Source organism: Sinohyriopsis cumingii, chromosome 2 (genome assembly GCF_028554795.1).
Source record: "Sinohyriopsis cumingii isolate HCF-2022 chromosome 2, ASM2855479v2, whole genome shotgun sequence".
Taxonomy (NCBI): domain Eukaryota; kingdom Metazoa; phylum Mollusca; class Bivalvia; order Unionida; family Unionidae; genus Sinohyriopsis; species Sinohyriopsis cumingii.
The window spans coordinates 124,910,980-124,928,972 of NC_142962.1; the positions used below are offsets into that span (position 1 = coordinate 124,910,980).

Genomic DNA, 17,993 nt, shown 5'->3' on the forward strand with positions numbered 1-17,993 from the left:
TCATTTTACATTATTAATCTTCCAATAATAGTTTGTTAATTTAGTATCAGTCAAATAAAGCTGATGGTGGTTGGACAGAGTCCTTGCTCAGTTTGCATCGCAGTTTTATTTCCCAAATTTTTTTTGAGGGATGGTGATGGCAGTGCTTTTTAAATATGACCTACATAATTTATACAAAATGAGATTCTGGAAATAACTGCCTGCACACAATGTCTTAATTTTGCTGGAAATGCGCATGTTAGTTGCGTCTCTTCCGCTAAGGATTATTTGACGGCTGCACAAAACAGTAAGCGTACAGCAGCCAGTCACCACAGAGAATGTTTTTTTTTCAACAGACTACCAACCGATCATTCATTTATCAAAAACAATTAATAACCACTGTCCGATATACATATAAATATTGGAGTATATGCATCATCGCAACATTAAACTAAGAGACTTTTATCTCTGACCTCCAAATATCACATTCCTCTATTTTAAATATGCCTGCCTGTAGGAATGCAAGCACAAAGTGTTTCAAGTTATTTTTCGCTGTTAAAATGTTAGTATTTAAATAATACTTTCATGTACGCTGATTCATTTCCAGGTGGAATATTCACAGTGTTAGTGAGATCATCTCCATTTGGTCTGTTTTCGTATTGTATACTTCAAACCTAGATAACGCATCTGCATAGTGACTTTTTTCTCACCACTAAGATAATGTATGCAGCGACAATGTCAAATTCCGGCACTGAAACATTAAGTAACTTTATCTTGACATTAGTTGGTTTAGAGAACGCCTATTTGAGTCTCGCGAAACATTTTTATGTCATCGCTTAAAAAACATGGTACTGGAAGTATTTTAAAACTGTAAGCACTTATGCTTTATATTTCTGTTTTTGTATAAGTATTGCAAATTTAAATATTGTACTAAAGAATATATATCAATAAATAAGTCATTTTTTCATAAAAAGTAACTTCTGCGCTTGTTTCATGTTTTATTTACACTTTAGATTCTTTCCCAAAAAGTTGAATTTCCACTTTTCTCTAATGGAAAACGTGATGTCAGAGAAACAAAGAAATAATGTTTTCCTGGTCTAAATTTAACGGGCACGAAAGTTTTAACTACATATAGATTTTTGGATGGTAGATCAACACAGAAATAAAGGGTGCTTGTTTTATGATAACTGCACACAGTCCGTAATCCAGGAATGCTGCTAAGTACATTAATATAAAAATCTGTCTTGCATTTTATCATCGAAAAAAGTCTTTTCTACTTTCAAAATTGCTGCATTCTAGATCCAGTTCAAACATCACTTTGGTCCAAAGGCATTTTCTCGTGTTCAGCATTGCTTGCTGTTGTTTTGCATGCGGCCTTTGCTTGTTCCTGTTTCTTTTGCTGTTCCTCGGTGTTCTGAAGAAGATCAGCTGGTTCTGGTTCTGGATTAATCAGAGGTCTCCGGAAGTATTTAATTAGTCGATCCCGAAAGTACAATCCAATTGCTATAAGTATAAATATGATGAGGGAAAAGCCTAGAGGTAGTCCGACTTTTAAGCCAATATCGCCCGTACCTGTGAAGATCGAAAAGAAACGGATGGTACATGGAAATAAAACATAACACATAGGTCCACATGATAATGGTGTTCAGAAAGGGTGTTGGAGTGGTGATGGCAGTGAGTGGACAAAGATGAAGCTCGATGTCTTGAGAATCATTTAAATATATAATCCTGATATCCCCGAAAGTTTGATTGTCTCGTTTTAGTAATTTTGAATGTATGTACTGTTGCATACAGTTTGAACTACATGGGAGACAGATGTGAATACTTATCAGAGCAAAAACAAAGTATGATTTCTCAACAGTCACACTTGCATTAAAGGCTAAGAAAAAATTCCCCTAAAAAAATTGCTCTAAAAAATGTTTACATCTAACTACATCGTGTGAGTGCTTTTAAAGACAAATAATAATAATAATAATATACAGTAGTATATATTTTTAACAAATATAAACTAATACACACAAACTGGGTGGAATGAATGTGCCTTTATCTCCATAAAATATCAGTCTATGATATCCTTAATATTTTTAAGATACTGTACAAATGTGTATACAATTATACAGTTCACATTGAATGATTTAAATTGTTGGAACACAATACTCACATTCACCTGCAGGGAAAATGGGACATGAACACAGCTTTGCAGAATCTGTACACCAGTACCATTTCCAAAGATTACGACAGTAAGCTGTTGCACAGGTTGGGTTTCCCACTCGGCATTCATCCTCATCTAATGGAATTTAAAAAAGTCCGTTTGTTTATTGTTGTTTTTATTTGTGTGTGCTTTTTTTCTATAGGATTTGGGGGTAATGTTTTTTATTAGTCGATTCTAGGTATTTGTCTTTTCATTAGAATTATGGTCATCGTTTTCTATACCAAGCTTTTCTCTCATTTACATTTTCCAAGTCATAATTTTCTCTCATTGCATTGGTTTTGACGATACGCATGAGACAGTCAGGAAATTCAAGCTGGAAGCGCCAATCTGATAATTATAACGAAGGCACCCAAGCGTTACTGTTGTTATTGGTAATGACAATTACAACGAATATAATAACTGTGACACATACATTGAAAACATTGATATTCTGGATAACAGTTAGCATACCCCTCTCCCATGCATCAAGAAAATTTATATGAATTGCATTCTAATTCAGAAATACAGAACATGCTAGCTTAATGGCCACTTCTTTACTTAACTGATATAACCCTCCAAACTACAATACCGAAAAAAGATATGATTCTTTGTGATGAATGACCCTGAAAATTAGCATTTCATGATAACATTTTCGCCAAACTCTTTATCTTGCTCGCTCCATCAGCCTATCATCCAAAAGCCGAAGATAATCATTAGAGTAAAACGCACAGGATATAAACATCACTGGCCACGAACTCCCTCAACAACTACCGGAAGCTTAGTGACAACGAGAAATATGTTGCGTCAAACCAGCTTTTTTCTAACTTTGCTCCCCACCCCCCAAGCTGCTCCAGCTGAATAAAAAAACGAACATGCAGTCAGAAATGAAATATCTTGCATTTACTAATCAGAGTGGATCATGTATCTATCTATTCACATGATATTCCACCAACATTTTCATGAAGTGTGCCCTTGCACTTGCAATAGTAACACTTGCCATATTTCCAGGACGGACATATCAATTTCCTGTGAAACTAGGAAGTTGAAAGCTAGCTTCGTACGTGGCTACCAGCTGGGTCATGTGTTGGGGGGGGGGGGAGAGTATACACAGGTGAAATTTTAAAATTAATATCATTTATAGCACCAGTATGTCACATACAACTTCATCTCTTCCAATGAAAAGCAGAGTTATATATGACAGTGACACAGCTATCTAATTTCCCACGAACAGCCTAACACAGGGTCAGCCGGTCCTTATTTTACTCTTTATCAGTGCTGTGTACCCAGTTTCGAACTGCTGGTTAGGAAAGAACATTTTCAAATCAGAACTTACGAAAGTCAAAGGTTATCTGGTTTAAAAAGTTAATTACGTATTGTTATTTTCATATGATTGTTAATTTCAGCGAGTAAATGTGACAATGCAGCAATACTGTCAAATGCTTTATCCAGTAACTTTCTCACGTGTATTATTTGTGTACTTCGGATCGATAAGGTACGCCAAAAATGAAGGGTTATTTTATTTGATTGAAAAACAAGGTGGATTAAATCAGTTGTCTCCCCTCTTGGCAGAGCCAAGCTCTGAGTCCAGCAATGTAACCCCGTCTCCATGCAAATCCATACATAGACTATATGAGTCTGGCCCATGGTTGTTGGCGAATAGATATACTTTGTGAAGAAGTTTGAAGCAGTTATTTTGTATAAACCTGAAAAGTCGTCAATAAATAAACGCAGTTCAATAGAGAGACGGACAAAAACACGAATATGTGGGCAGATGAACCATGAAAGAAATACGGTACATTTGCACAAACCTTGGATGCATGATGAAAATTAGAATAACCTACCTCCTACCATGAAAACAGCACACCGCCGATCTCCTGGTATCCTGTGTAGGAACAGAATACAATTTAGAAACTGAAAATTATAATGTGCTTATGTACTCGCAAAAAGTCTTACTTGAATTCAAGGTAAATCCAACGAATATTAGGTCCCCAAAACGTCATTGAAATATTTCACGTTAAAACCAAAGATATCAATAAACCCGAGTCTTTGAATAATTTCACAGTAATCCAGTATGTGGTATAGTCTAACTAAAAAAACAAATTCCAAGCTGTAAAATGCCAACGAACGGTTGGTTATCAGTTTAAATAAATCAAGATTTTCACTGTATCTCTTACAAGGCCAACATCACCTTTTAAGAATGAATTATTTCCGCGTTCTTTGTAGGAAGAAAATTTAATCTCAAAGAATGCAGTGGTTAAATATGCAGTTACTAGAATATAAATCTTGAGTTTAAATGAATCATTTAATTATATCGAAATATCTAAATTTTTAGTCAACAAGTCAACAACTGCTGTTCCCATTTTAACCCAACACAAACTAGGACAGTCTGACTTTGAGACTTATGAATGAAAATGGTACTACGTATTATACATGTACTCATCATTAATGTACAACCCAATCATAAGACATTTGTAATAATAAAATGTCATTAACTAAATGACTCTTATAAAAACTAAAATATAAAAATAGTATACATTATATAGATACACATAACAGTATGTATGTATGTATGTATGTATGTCTGTCTGTCTGTATGTATGTATGTATGTATGTATGTATGCACGCAAGTGTAAGAAATTGAACGAGGTCTATTTACATTATTAGAGCTGAACTGTGGAAGGAATATACTCGGGTGAAAACCACTTTTTATTCGTTGTTTCAACTATACAAAACCTGCTCTTATGAAAATAAAACCCAAACCCTTTCCAACACATCTCTCGGGTAAATTTATTTATATCTTTTGTAATTATGCATATTTTGCTCGGAGATAAAATAATAAACCTAACAGACATAGACTTGACAATTGTCCTTCCAAAATTATGTATACCCTTTGATACTTTCTTAAACGACTGTCGACGTTATAGATAAAATAATGAACCTAATAGACATAGACTTGACAATTGTCCTTCCAAAATGACGTATACCCCTTGATACTTTCTTAAACGACTGTCGACATTATAGATAAAATAATGAACCTAATAGACATATACTTGACAAATGTCTTTCCAAAATGATGTATACCCCTTGATACTTTCTTAAACGTCTGTCGACATTATAGATAAAATAATGAAATTAATAGACATAGACTTGACAACTGTCCTTCCAAAATGATGTATACCCCTTGCTACTTTCTTAAACGAATGTCGACATTATAGATAAAATAATGAACCTAATAGACATAGACTTGACAACTGTCCTTCCAAAATGATGTATACTACTTGATACTTTCTTAAACGACTGTCGACATTATAGATAAAATAAAGAACCTAATAGACATAGACTTGACAATTGTCCTTCCAAAATGATGTATACCCCTTGATACTTTCTTAAACGACTGTCGACATTATATATAAAATAATGAACCTAACAGACATAGACTTGGCAACTGTCCTTCCAAAATGATATAAACCCTTTGATACTTTCTTAAACGACTGTCGACATTATATCTTTGGTTTCTCAAGCTCATGAACCTAGCGTCTATTCTTTATCAACACATACCATGTTTTTCATATAATTTAGGACAATAACAACGAGGGTTTATTGCAGGTTGATGATACACTTTTCTGGGCACCAACACGGTCAGAAACCTATATGAAAACAAGGCTTGCTTCCAAATGACTGAGGACACGTAGTCAAAAAGCTTTCGAGGAAATATCCAGCTGAAAGTCACGGTTATGATTGTAAAAACACATGGTGCACCGCCATGATTCAAATGTTGATTCGTTTGAAAAATGAGGGTCACAACTGTTGAGGATATTTCTGCAAACTGTAGAATTTAAATCCCTATTATGGACATACCGTGAAGAAACCATTTCTAGAAACGTTTGGAGCAAATTGCCAAAATTATATCTGATCTATACTCTATGATTCCATAGCCTTTCAAAAGATTTTATCAGAAAATACGTAATTTTCCTTGTAAGTATTATTATAGTGAATATCAAGGAGTTGGATATATTATAACTAATCTAAACCAGAAATGCTCTAAAATATTTAATTTTCGCCATTGTCAGGACTGCTGCTCTTTCCCCCGAAAATATGCCTCCCTCAGAAATTATTAACTATTAGACCAACAATGCCATGAAAGGTTTCAGATATTTATATAAAGATCATTAATTTAAAGTTCATAATACGTATTAGTCAGTATAAATTTACGATTTTGTCCGTATCTTACGTGTGTGAATGGGCACCATTTCGTCAGAAAATAGTCGAACAAGGAAAGAAAGCAAAACAAATAACGTGAGAAGAGATTCATCTCAATTTTTGTCGATAGTATCGACGATCCTTTATGACAAATTAAGCCGATCACACTAGTATGCTCTTGTACAGCCATTTCAACCCTAAAATTGAAGGTTTTCGTGTTTTTCCGTGAATCTGTAATTTGTATAAATTTCTCTGTCATGCAGGTAAGTGACGGTAGGAATGTTTACTTATTATAATTTTGCTTCATGAGTTGAACATGTTATGGGTCAATAGTGTACACACGTGGAAAAAATTTAATAAAATGTACTAAGTATTAAGTTATGTTCAGATATTAAGGGTTTACAATGCATCAGGTGGTTTTTGTTGTACATTCTGTGGAACACTGCATGGTGGAAAGTGCCAAAGATTGCTATCTGTCATTGCATAAATTGGTGCTTCATATGCGGTCCGAATTTGAGATTCGGTCAACTATAGCCTCACGAAACATCTTATAATCTTTCGTGTAGTCATACGGATTCTTTCGTCATTTACGTGTCTTGTATTTTGACAGGTTTCTATTCAATGCTGCGCAAAAGTAAGTCGCTACTGAAAAGGAAAATTTATTTCTTTGATTATTAAACGTTGCATCAGAAAAAAGTAAAATACAGTGAAACAATAACAAACTTACCCATCTGCCGTGTAGCTCGCTCCACAAACAATATGTATTCCAAGATTTAACGACGACTGGTTGAAATTACCAGTTTCCTTTGTTAAATTATTTATTTCTTCGTGATCAAACACCATACCTCGTGGACCAGTCGTGACAATCCTTGAGATAGAAACGAAACAATCTCGTATCTTTCAAAGTTAAAATAAATGAAACGTATTTAGTATGATCTTCCAAAATTGTTTTTGCATGCTGAAATTATTGCCCGTGATATTTTGCAATTAATTTTTATATACACAATATTTTTACCAAAAACGATCTTGAACATTTACGAACCATTTACATTGTAATAAAATAACGTTTTCATTACCTCTGAACAAACACTTCATACTTTTGAGAAATAAAGTAGCACCAGAGGTTTAGCTGAAGAATCAATACATATTATCCAAAAATATGATTTCAGTCGAAGAGACCAGAACCATGGTAAATGTTGACATTGTATTGAATGTGTTGTCTTGCCTGCACCAATGTCGTTTCTGCTTTAGTAAAACACAATTAAACAACCCGTGTGTTTTGACCTATAAGCTTCCAATCGCCCACTGATAGGACTATTTTATTGTTTATGTTCAATGTATGTTTTTGATGTGATATCAATCTATTTATGAACACTGAATATGTACCCATTTCTTAAAATTTCAACATTTTACATAAAAGCTAAGCAAAATATAATCCGGTAACCATGAGTTTTGACCCTTTGATCTGCCATCTGCATGGGTTCTCCATGCAAATAGTCAATCAAGTTTAAAGTCTTGTGCCGATCCATTATTTTATAATGGAGGCAAACACCTGATTATTATTACATGACCTTGCAACTGTTGACAACTCCTAGATATATATATATTCGAAGGTAAACTTCTCTGCATCGTCAAATAAGATTGTTTCCACTGCAATAGTAAATACTTTCAAATCCAAGACCTAAAACCTTTGACCACCCATGCAAATTTTAATAATGGTTTAGTGACCTTCACCAAAACGTTGTAAGCCTTAAATCACTTGGGATGACCATTTTCAACGTCCTTGCAACTGCACTTCTGCATCAAGTTTGATAATAACCCACTAACATAAACCTTATATAAAAAAACCAATGTTGACGCCTGATGTACGGATGAACGGATATTATGACTGCATATTTCATCTTATGACAACAATAAAAAATAATGTATAGCATTGTAATATTCTTTTATTTAATTAAACAAAATAAACATATTCGATCGAATATCTAACCACAACTCTTATACTCAAGTAACTATGTACCTACTAAATGTCTAACATTTGTATTTAATTTATCTGATGTGGATAGTTGAGTTAGCAGATTACCATTCACGCTCTCTCCTCATCCATTCTTATTGCATATGTATATTTACCTGTGTCCAGTACCGTATACCGTGAAAGGGGCTTGGACACGGTTATTAGCAAATTTCACGTACGATGCGACTTGTCCCTCAGACAAAGTTCCATATTTGTAAAACTTAGGACCTTCCACAATGTCGATTCTGCTGATGTTTGGTCCGATCCGGACAGAGAACTGATAGGATATAACAGAATATATGTAAAACAACGCTAATCAATCTGTCATCGTGCAAAATAAACATCTACTCTCACACCTTGGATATGCATTGTACACACTGAAGACTTAATTGGAACTATATATATATATATATATATATATATATATATATATATATATATATATATATATATATATATATATATATATATATATATATATATATATATAATGCAAGTATGTATTCACTTTGGGTGCTTCAAGAAGCAGTCTTGAGAAAGTTGAAAATATATGCAACGATAGATCGGAGTGCCAAATAGCTTCAGTCAGCAGGGTCAGCTTGTACAGTATCAACAGCAAGCTTCAGTTATTCAGTTACCACTAATATCAGAGGACTTCAAGGTGTCTAAGGCCAGGCAGCTGATGATGTTGAAATTCAATGCAATTGGGACTATGAGAGAAGCAGTAATGGAGGTATGGATAGGGAGGAAGTGGGGAAGCACGGACAGGGAGGAAGTGTGTGGCAGCAAAGGCAGTTGAAGAGGCGGAATCCAGACGGAGACACAGCAACATTACAGGCACATTATCAACAGGGAGGCTGGGGCTGAGAAGTCTGAAAATTCAGCAAGCATCAAAGAGAAGCAAGCCACTGTCTAGAAAAAGTAAAAACTGTCAGCACGAGGAAGCAGGGATATTGGCTACTCTGGTAGGGTGCGGGGTCCATGAAACGATCTTGGAGTAATATCTAGAGATATGGAGAGGTGATGCCTAGAAAATCAACTTCCTCTTACGCTTAGTGTATGGTGTTCTCCGTACACCAACAAACCTAAAGACATGGAGACTAATTGATGACTCCAACTGTTACTTTTATGGGAGACTTGGAAATTTAAAGCATGTGCCGTCATCCTGCAATATAGTTCTAACAGACGGTTGGAGCCCTGACCGACCAAGTGCTTGCTGAGATTGCTGCAAGTTTGGATTTAGGCAGGGGAATGAAACAGCAATGAAAAGTGGTCCAACTTTCAAACCAATAGCCAATTACTAGGAGCAGATATTATAATGTACACTGTTCACGACATTTCATTGTTAACATCGAGCAGTTTGGTAAATTAGACCCTCCCTAATTTCTTAGCATAAGAAATTCTCGGGATATTCTTACATTTAAATGTTAGCTTATTTAAGACAGGACGAAATCTGTGTATTAAGTACTGGATCACATTTCTTACTAAATGGCACTAAATACCGATCTCTAGCTTGGAAAAATGTACTGATGAGAATTTGAAGCCAAACGTTTTGCGAGTGCATTCTGAAGACAATGATAGTTGTTTTGATGGCCTTAAAATGGGGAAACATGGACCTCAAATGAACCTAACGTACTTATTTGATTTCCTCTGTGGTTTGACGCTGTAAGGCCCCTGTCGTGTTGCAATATTATGTTGTTGTAAACTGTGCGATGTAAAGATACATTTGTGTACAGATAATCATGGTACTCGGAGGCACTGATAGCAGGAGCGATCACAATTAAGATTTTGGAGATATCAGAAAATTTTATATTTGCAATTGTCGATATCTGCAGTATTACACCATAAGGAGGAGTAGAGATGGTTGCCACTGTTAATCGAGCCAGCATCACCATTTGACTATCGCTTGCAAGAAAACAATGTTGCAGAAATATGTAAAACTTAAAGGGATTTATATTCTTCATCAATTCAGCAGGAACTAGTGTTCCCGTCGTCTAGAACAAATAGGTTATTAATTTGCACATAAAGGTGTTCGTACGTCGTCTGACAGGCAACCAGTGCCAAATAATCAATCCACGATAATACTTTATTACAAATTCAGTAACCCATACGCAGAGCCAAACAAAACGTGCATATGCAAAACACTTGCTTCTATAGACGTTTTTTTGTGTGTGTTGAAAATCCAGTTCATTCGCTCTTTCACTGTTTAAATCATGCATTTGTCCAAAAATAGAACAAAAGCAAGAGATAAGACAATTGTTTTGACAGTGGAAGATAGAATGAAACTTATTGCACAGATTACTGGTTCATAAATTTGACATTTTCTAACAAACAGAGAAAAGTAGTTAACTAAAATTGTGTGCCTTAGCCCCCAAAGCACACTCTTGACAATCGTTTCTAGCAATATTATATACGATTTATTGAATATCTGTGGGAAAATATATCTCGGCTCGTCGGCCCACCAAAACAATATATCCACACGAATACCTATGTTTAGCCCGAAGAGGAGACAAGGACTTTAAAACAGCGTTTATTTAATGCTTATTCTATAGAATGTCACTACTGCAAATAAGTATTTTTGATCTTCACACGAATAAATTCTGAAAAGTCCGCTAACATGAATACGTCAAATATTAATGTTGATACAAACGGAACCATTAGTGACGATATAAGTGAAATTTACAACACGTTCCCTGTAAAATTAGAAATGGAGGCAAATATATTAATTTTCGTTTGTGAGTAATTTCTACTCAAACTGTAAATATAGAGATTTGTTTGCTTGAATACTGAACATACTTCACTCGTTTACATGTAGTTTTTTATGCTATAAAACAAACAGTCAAACAAAACTTGAAAAATAATCTGCCTCTGTCCTTTTCAAGAGGTAGACTGATCCATGTCCACTATTCTGCAAATGCATACACTCTACAATAAAACAACGATCCTTACTCTATCATTGGACCAAAATATCAGTCGGGATGCAGACTATTTACCAGGATCGTAATCACATTTTTGAAGCATATCATTTATGGACTTTCTTAATCCTGCCCTGATCATTTTCTGTTGCCATGTTTTTCGTCAAAGACAAGATATATTTTGTTATATGGATGTTATATGTATTTGATGCCGTGACAATTAGTTAAATGAATGAAAAAAGAAAAGAATCATTATTAAGTAGAGAATAGCATTTAATATGGTAATACACTGGGTTTTAGGACAAGCTATATTGGTAAGCTATATTGAGGACGCATAAATAGTCTGGTAAGCTCTATTTAGGACACACGAACAACCTAATAAGTTATTTAGAACACATGAATATAGATACCTTAAGACAACATGAATAACATGTAAAGATATATATAAGACACACTGACAATCTGCAAGTTATTTAGAACACGCAAATAGCATGGTGAGTTTCACGAATACAGGTACATTTAGAACTAATGAATATAGTGATAAGCTATATATAGAACACAATGACATAAGTTGTTTAGAACACAAGAATAGCCTGCATTTAGGACACATGAAAAGCCTAATAAGCTATATTCGAATGTTAATGTAATCTTATATATGTAGATATGTCTACATATCAGGCGTCACTTTAACTAAAGGTCTCCTTTCTGAATAAATATGCTGGTGAATTTAAATAACCAACCTTTAAGCAAATTTATTTGCCAAGCAAATACATCTTTTTATAAGTTGACAACTCTTCGTAAAATGTCAGACCATGCCATGAATTTATCCCACACACAATAATTTCGTAACTTTTAAGACTGGAATTGATGAATAAAACTTGGAGATAACATCTTTCTGAAGCTTCTGATGATATGCATACAGTTTTTATCTCTACGTCTTTCCTTAAGACAAGGTTTGAACGTTTTAACTAAAGAAAGATGCAAGTTATAGATAATGACGCTAGAAATCAAGACCTGGTATTCGTAACACTTGTATTTAAACTTTAAGAAAATTACCTCGAGTTCTGTTAATAATATATCGCTTTCTCATTTCTAATTTATTTACTTGAAGCATTTTGGGAATTCTTGGCCAGGGGATTTAACTATAATTAGGCAATCAGCACAAAGAAGCAATGCACACACACACACACACACACACACACTCTAGACACGTGCTCTTAGAATAAGAGTGCTCATCCACTACCTTTATCGTGCAACTCTACAGTCAAATGTTCATGAAATCTTGAGTCCAAATCGAAAACTAAATTAAACTGGCTGAAGCATTATATGCTGGTCACATTGACGTACGTTCATTTGGATGGTGCTATATTCACCAAGTTATATCAATATTCAAAACTGATTGACTCTGAGGCCAACAATACTCAGTAAAAGTAACTGAAAGGTACATCCTAACCGGGATCACTGATGCATGAAATTTACATCATAGAAACCTTATTTTATTTGAGTGGCACCGTATATTTCATGACGTATACACGCACAAAGTGTATCCCTGTTGTTATATTTCTGCGACACTAACAAACACGTAAAATCAAACCAAAGTTAATCAGGCGTGAAATTTAGGTCACAATATCCTACATTTGCTTGGATGTTGTACTCATCAAGACATCTTCATACAAAGTTGCATGACTTCAGGTCTAACAATTGTATGCTGACATAAACGCAAAGCTTAACGAAGGTGTGACGAACGGACGGGTGTATGGACAGACGGATAGACGGTTGACAAAACATATTCATTCAACAAAATGAACTCACCATAAAGGATGCATTACTGAACGGACCTCTGGAAATCCTGGATGACCATTGTACTGGATGATCAGCAAAATCTTCCGCAACCAAACTCACTCTGTATAAACCATTCGGCTGTATCCCTTTTGACACCGAAGAATTAATATGCATCACACATCGTTCCTGTTAATTAGTAATAATATTTTTTGAGAATAAAACGATCACCAAGCTGATTGCGAATCTCAAATCAGCATCGTAAGGGATTTCATTTAACTCTATACCAACAAATGCACAAATACTTTCTGCAGATCTGATATGAAGAACAAGCTAATTAAAGCTATAAAAGAATTACCCCAACTCACCCGCTTTGACCAAACTTCAGGCATATGCATGTTTGATTATTTCCGGGACGCATTTCTAAATATTAATACTGTATTGGTGACATGGTATAATTTTGTAAATTGGTCCCTGTCAAATTTCGTTACCTAAGGTTATGATGTGACGTTTTCAGATATTATTGTTTAATAATTAAAGATATGGCTATATTTTCTAATTAGGCTTAAGTTTCTTGAAATTGATGCGAGGTATGTACACCTCCTGTAGTTAGTTTGCAGTATGAGGACAGTGAAATACGAATAGTTGGTTAGGAAGAAGAGCTAGCTACCCATAGCAGTAGACAGGCGGGCTCTATGCAAGTTTATTATCCACACAATAAAACCCTGCTTGGATGGCTACTATTTTGAATTGCGTCATTTACAGACTCCAGGAAGCTTTTAATGTACGAGATCTTTATTTAAATAGTCAAAGAATAGGAATTATAGGTTACTGCATTTGTATGGGAAAATATGAACGAGTTTTTTGGATGGAATACTGCACGAACTTGAGAGTGCAGTATATCCTTCCGACAAAACGAGTTCATATTTTCCCATACAAATGCAGTAACCTTTTTATTATATGCTCATTTTTTTTTATTCTACCTAAGGTTTAATTATATAAACAAAATACACTACAAGAAACAACGTAAATGAATGAATGCCGTATTCCAAACGAAATACACAAGCGCAGATTTGTCATTACACAATGACATCATTATTAATGCGCACATAACTCCGCCCAGATAAATTTGAACTTAGTCGCGCGCTCGACATAACTTTCGAAAGAAAATGGCGTGTCTAGCTAAAATTGAAATTTGCAGTTTATTGAGAATGAATGCGCATTGCAACAACTGTTCCATTTGATCTGGAATGAATATGTTTTGGTATTTTGTTTCGATTCGACGAAAATTTGTGACTTTGGACTGGATTCATCTGTGCAAATTATTCATGAAATACATCGGATTAAAGTGGCGCGGGAGAAGCGTGTTTACGTCTGCAAATGTGTCTGTTTCTGTAATTGAATGTTTGAAATCATAATGTTGGAAAATATGAAGTCTTTCAATTGCAATTAACAAAAAGACGCTATGGAATTTAAGGCTTATTTCATTTTGAGTGCAATAAGGAGGATGCAATTGCACGTATCATCGAAATTACAGCAAAATTTCGAAATGTGTAATCCAGATTGAAAACTGATGACATGGCTCATGTAATTCGGATTTGCAGAATTAAGAAAATACATTTTGAGGAAATTCAGGATGTAAAACTGTAAGTATATTTTATTTTGCCATTCTTATTACCAGCTAAAGAAAACAGTATATGCCTTGTCACTTGTATGTTATTTGTAAGGACCTAATCTTACGTCATTTATATAATGTAGCTAGCCTAAATCCGAAATATTGTATCAACGCGGAATGTACAAAAACAGCTGGGTTTTTTTTGCAGTCCATGAAACATGTTTTAGTTCATTCAGAAACAAATTTAAACAACCACAACGTAAAGAGCCTCTTGCGCGAGTGTACATGATTTGTTTACAAATCTAAAGTGCTGGCGTCTGAGTCCATTGTTTGTTTACACAAGAAAGCAGTTCTTTTATTCACGTGAATGCTATATGTGTATTGTCGCGCGCGTTCAGTATCGGGGACTATTGAACGATTCTGACAATGTAAAGTTAACGGGGAAAGAAATGAGCATATAATAATATTATAATTTGAATTACTTTCTTGTCGTAATAGTGTGTAGGATATTGCCTCTTTAATATCTCGCCAAATTACAAGATATCCGAGAAATGGGATAGAAACTTTGTAGTAGAGACGTAAGTTTTGACAACAGAATGTAATTTTTTTCTATCGCCGATATTGTTGATTTAATAAATCGACAGGTGGTACACTGCCTTGGACAAAGGAACTAGCTTAAGAAGATTCCAGTAGACATATCACATCATAATATTTTGGCAAATACCACCAGTGCCTTAGCTCAGAGAATAGTTTCATAATTGGTCTTTAACGATTATATACTTTCTTAATGGATCCAGGACAAATATGGGCCTTTATCTTCCAAACAGATCATATTTTAGAATCACCATACTTTAGATTTTTAAAATAGCTGTCAGCTAATTACAAAAATCAGTCTGCATTAAAAGAAAGTAGACTTTTTAACAGTGATAGTTATTATCTACCTTTCTTGTGGAACAGAAATCAAAGAGCCTACCAACGCCATGCTCCGAATGAAAAGATCATTCCGAATTTCGAATTCAGCTCGGTAAATTTTGGAAAGGTTGAAAACCATAATTTCAGTGGGTTTATTTAGGATACAGTGCCGATGAACAAGCTGTTAATAGTTACGCAGCAGTAGTTACATCTAGAGTTTTAAGATTTTGCTCTAGTGGAGACAAGTAGAATAAAATGCCATGCGCTAGGACTATGCTAGTTATGGGGACCATTGTGCGCACTATGAAATAAAAAGTGGTAATGGAACATTATGAGTACAATGAAAACTTAAAAAGTGACGGTATACGATTCGCATAATGGGAAATTAATGTGGAATCAACGTGTAGCAAAATGGGAATTTAGCATAGAGCTGGGTACTCTGGGCACAATGAGAATTTAATACGGAGATTAGGAACTCACTGGAATTGAATGTGATGATATGCATGTATTAGCTCAGTGGGAAATTGAAATTACGTTTGAATATCTAGGATCTCAATGGGAGATGAACATTAGGTTGGGCGAATATTGCCAAAAATGGAAAATTATCGTCACGGTATAATATGGAGTCTTTCGTACCTTATTGTGTGTTATTATTGGGATTTAACACATTTAATGGCAATCCAACACAAATTATTACTAACAATATGAAATAAGAGCTCTTGGGCGTCAACTGTCGTAACGTTCAACAATCGAGTGACTGTTGAATTAAAACTGGTTGAATTAAAACATAAAGTTATAATCTCACCGTGACCATAGTAGTCTATAAAGTTATAATCTCACTGTGACCATAGTAGTCTATAAATTTATAATCTCACTGTGACCATAGTAGTCTATACATTTATATTCTCACTGTGACCATAGTAGTCTATAAAGTTATAATCTCACTGTGACCATAGTAGTCTATAAAGTTATAATCTCACCGTGACCATAGAAGTCTATAAATTTATAATCTCGCCGTGACCATAGTAGTCTATAAATTTATAACCTCACTGTGACCATAGTAGTCTATAAAGTTATAAGCTCACTGTGACCATAGTAGTCTATAAAGTTATATTCTGTGACCATAGTAGTCTATAAAGTTATAATCTCACCGTGACCATAGTAGTCTATAAATTTATAATCTCACTGTGACCATAGTAGTCTATAAATTTATAACCTCACTGTGACCATAGTAGTCTATAAATTTATATTCTCACTGTGACCATAGTAGTCTATAAAGTTATATTCTCACTGTGACCATAGTAGTCTATAAAGTTATAATCTCACTGTGACCATAGTAGTCTATAAAGTTATAATCTCACTGTGACCATAGTAGTCTATAAATTTATATTCTCACTGTGACCATAGTAGTCTATAAATTTATATTCTCACTGTGACCATAGTAGTCTATAAATTTATATTCTCACTGTGACCATAGTAGTCTATAAATTTATATTCTCATTGTGACCATAGTAGTCTATAAATTTATATTCTCACTGTGACCATAGTAATTTATAAATTTATATTCTCACTGTGACCATAGTAGTCTATAAATTTATATTCTCACTGTGACCATAGTAGTCTATAAATTTATAATCTCACTGTGACCATAGTAGTCTATAAATATATAACCTCACTGTGACCATAGTAGTCTATAAAGTTATAATCTCACTGTGACCATAGTAGTCTATAAAGTTATAATCTCACTGTGACCATAGTAGTCTATAAATTTATAATCTCACTGTGACCATAGTAGTCTATAAATTTATAACCTCACTGTGACCATAGTAGTCTATAAATTTATATTCTTACTGTGACCATAGTAGTCTATAAAGTTATAATCTCACTGTGACCATAGTAGTCTATAAAGTTATAATCTCTCTGAGCTTATATAGTCCCACAATATTAAATTCCCACTGAGCACAACGTGTCCTATTCCCATGTCTAAAGTTGCGTCGTGTTTATAGTATCCTCCATGGCTACAAGCACATGACGGTGGCCTATCCGATCAGATCCAATTGAGGAAATCGATTCCTTAACTTTCTGGTCACAAATTTAACGCCTAAACCCTGAGTCAGCGCGACTCCTGCTATGAAAGTACTGGATGTTCTAAGATTGTTCTGAAGGAAGTGACTGCAAGCCCAAAGGTCACCTAGATTTCACACAGAGAGACTTACGTAATGTATTTAAAGAGTGTAGAAGGGAGATAAAGAGTTTGTAACAACTTTCAATTTGTAAAAACAATGTGAACACCTGTGATCATTATCTGACTGGGATTCATCGCAAGGGACGGATTCAGGACAAAGACACTTATTTGCAAGATTCTGAAAAATGATAATACCTGAATAT

At 34.6% G+C, this 17,993-nt stretch overlaps 1 protein-coding gene across 1 annotated transcript; it reads right to left on the reverse strand.

Moving 5' to 3' along the window:
• Nucleotides 1–1,142: 1,142 nt before the first annotated feature.
• Nucleotides 1,143–7,101, reverse strand: LOC149805756 (uncharacterized). The gene is made up of 3 exons (XM_089934747.1): nucleotides 7,098–7,101; nucleotides 2,141–2,266; nucleotides 1,143–1,551 (listed from the first exon to the last, which is right to left on the reverse strand). The coding sequence occupies exons 1-3, from the start codon at nucleotides 7,099–7,101 to the stop codon at nucleotides 1,286–1,288; spliced, it is 396 nt and encodes a 131-aa protein (XP_089790873.1). The 3' UTR covers nucleotides 1,143–1,285.
• Nucleotides 7,102–17,993: the final 10,892 nt, after the last annotated feature.

What these genes read in the sequence shown, in the direction of transcription:
- LOC149805756 (XM_089934747.1), bottom strand. An exon ending in CATTTTCCCTGCAGGTGAAT is followed by an intron (nt 1,552 to 2,140) that starts GTGAGTATTGTG and finishes CGATCTTCACAG; the next exon opens with GTACGGGCGATATTGGCTTA.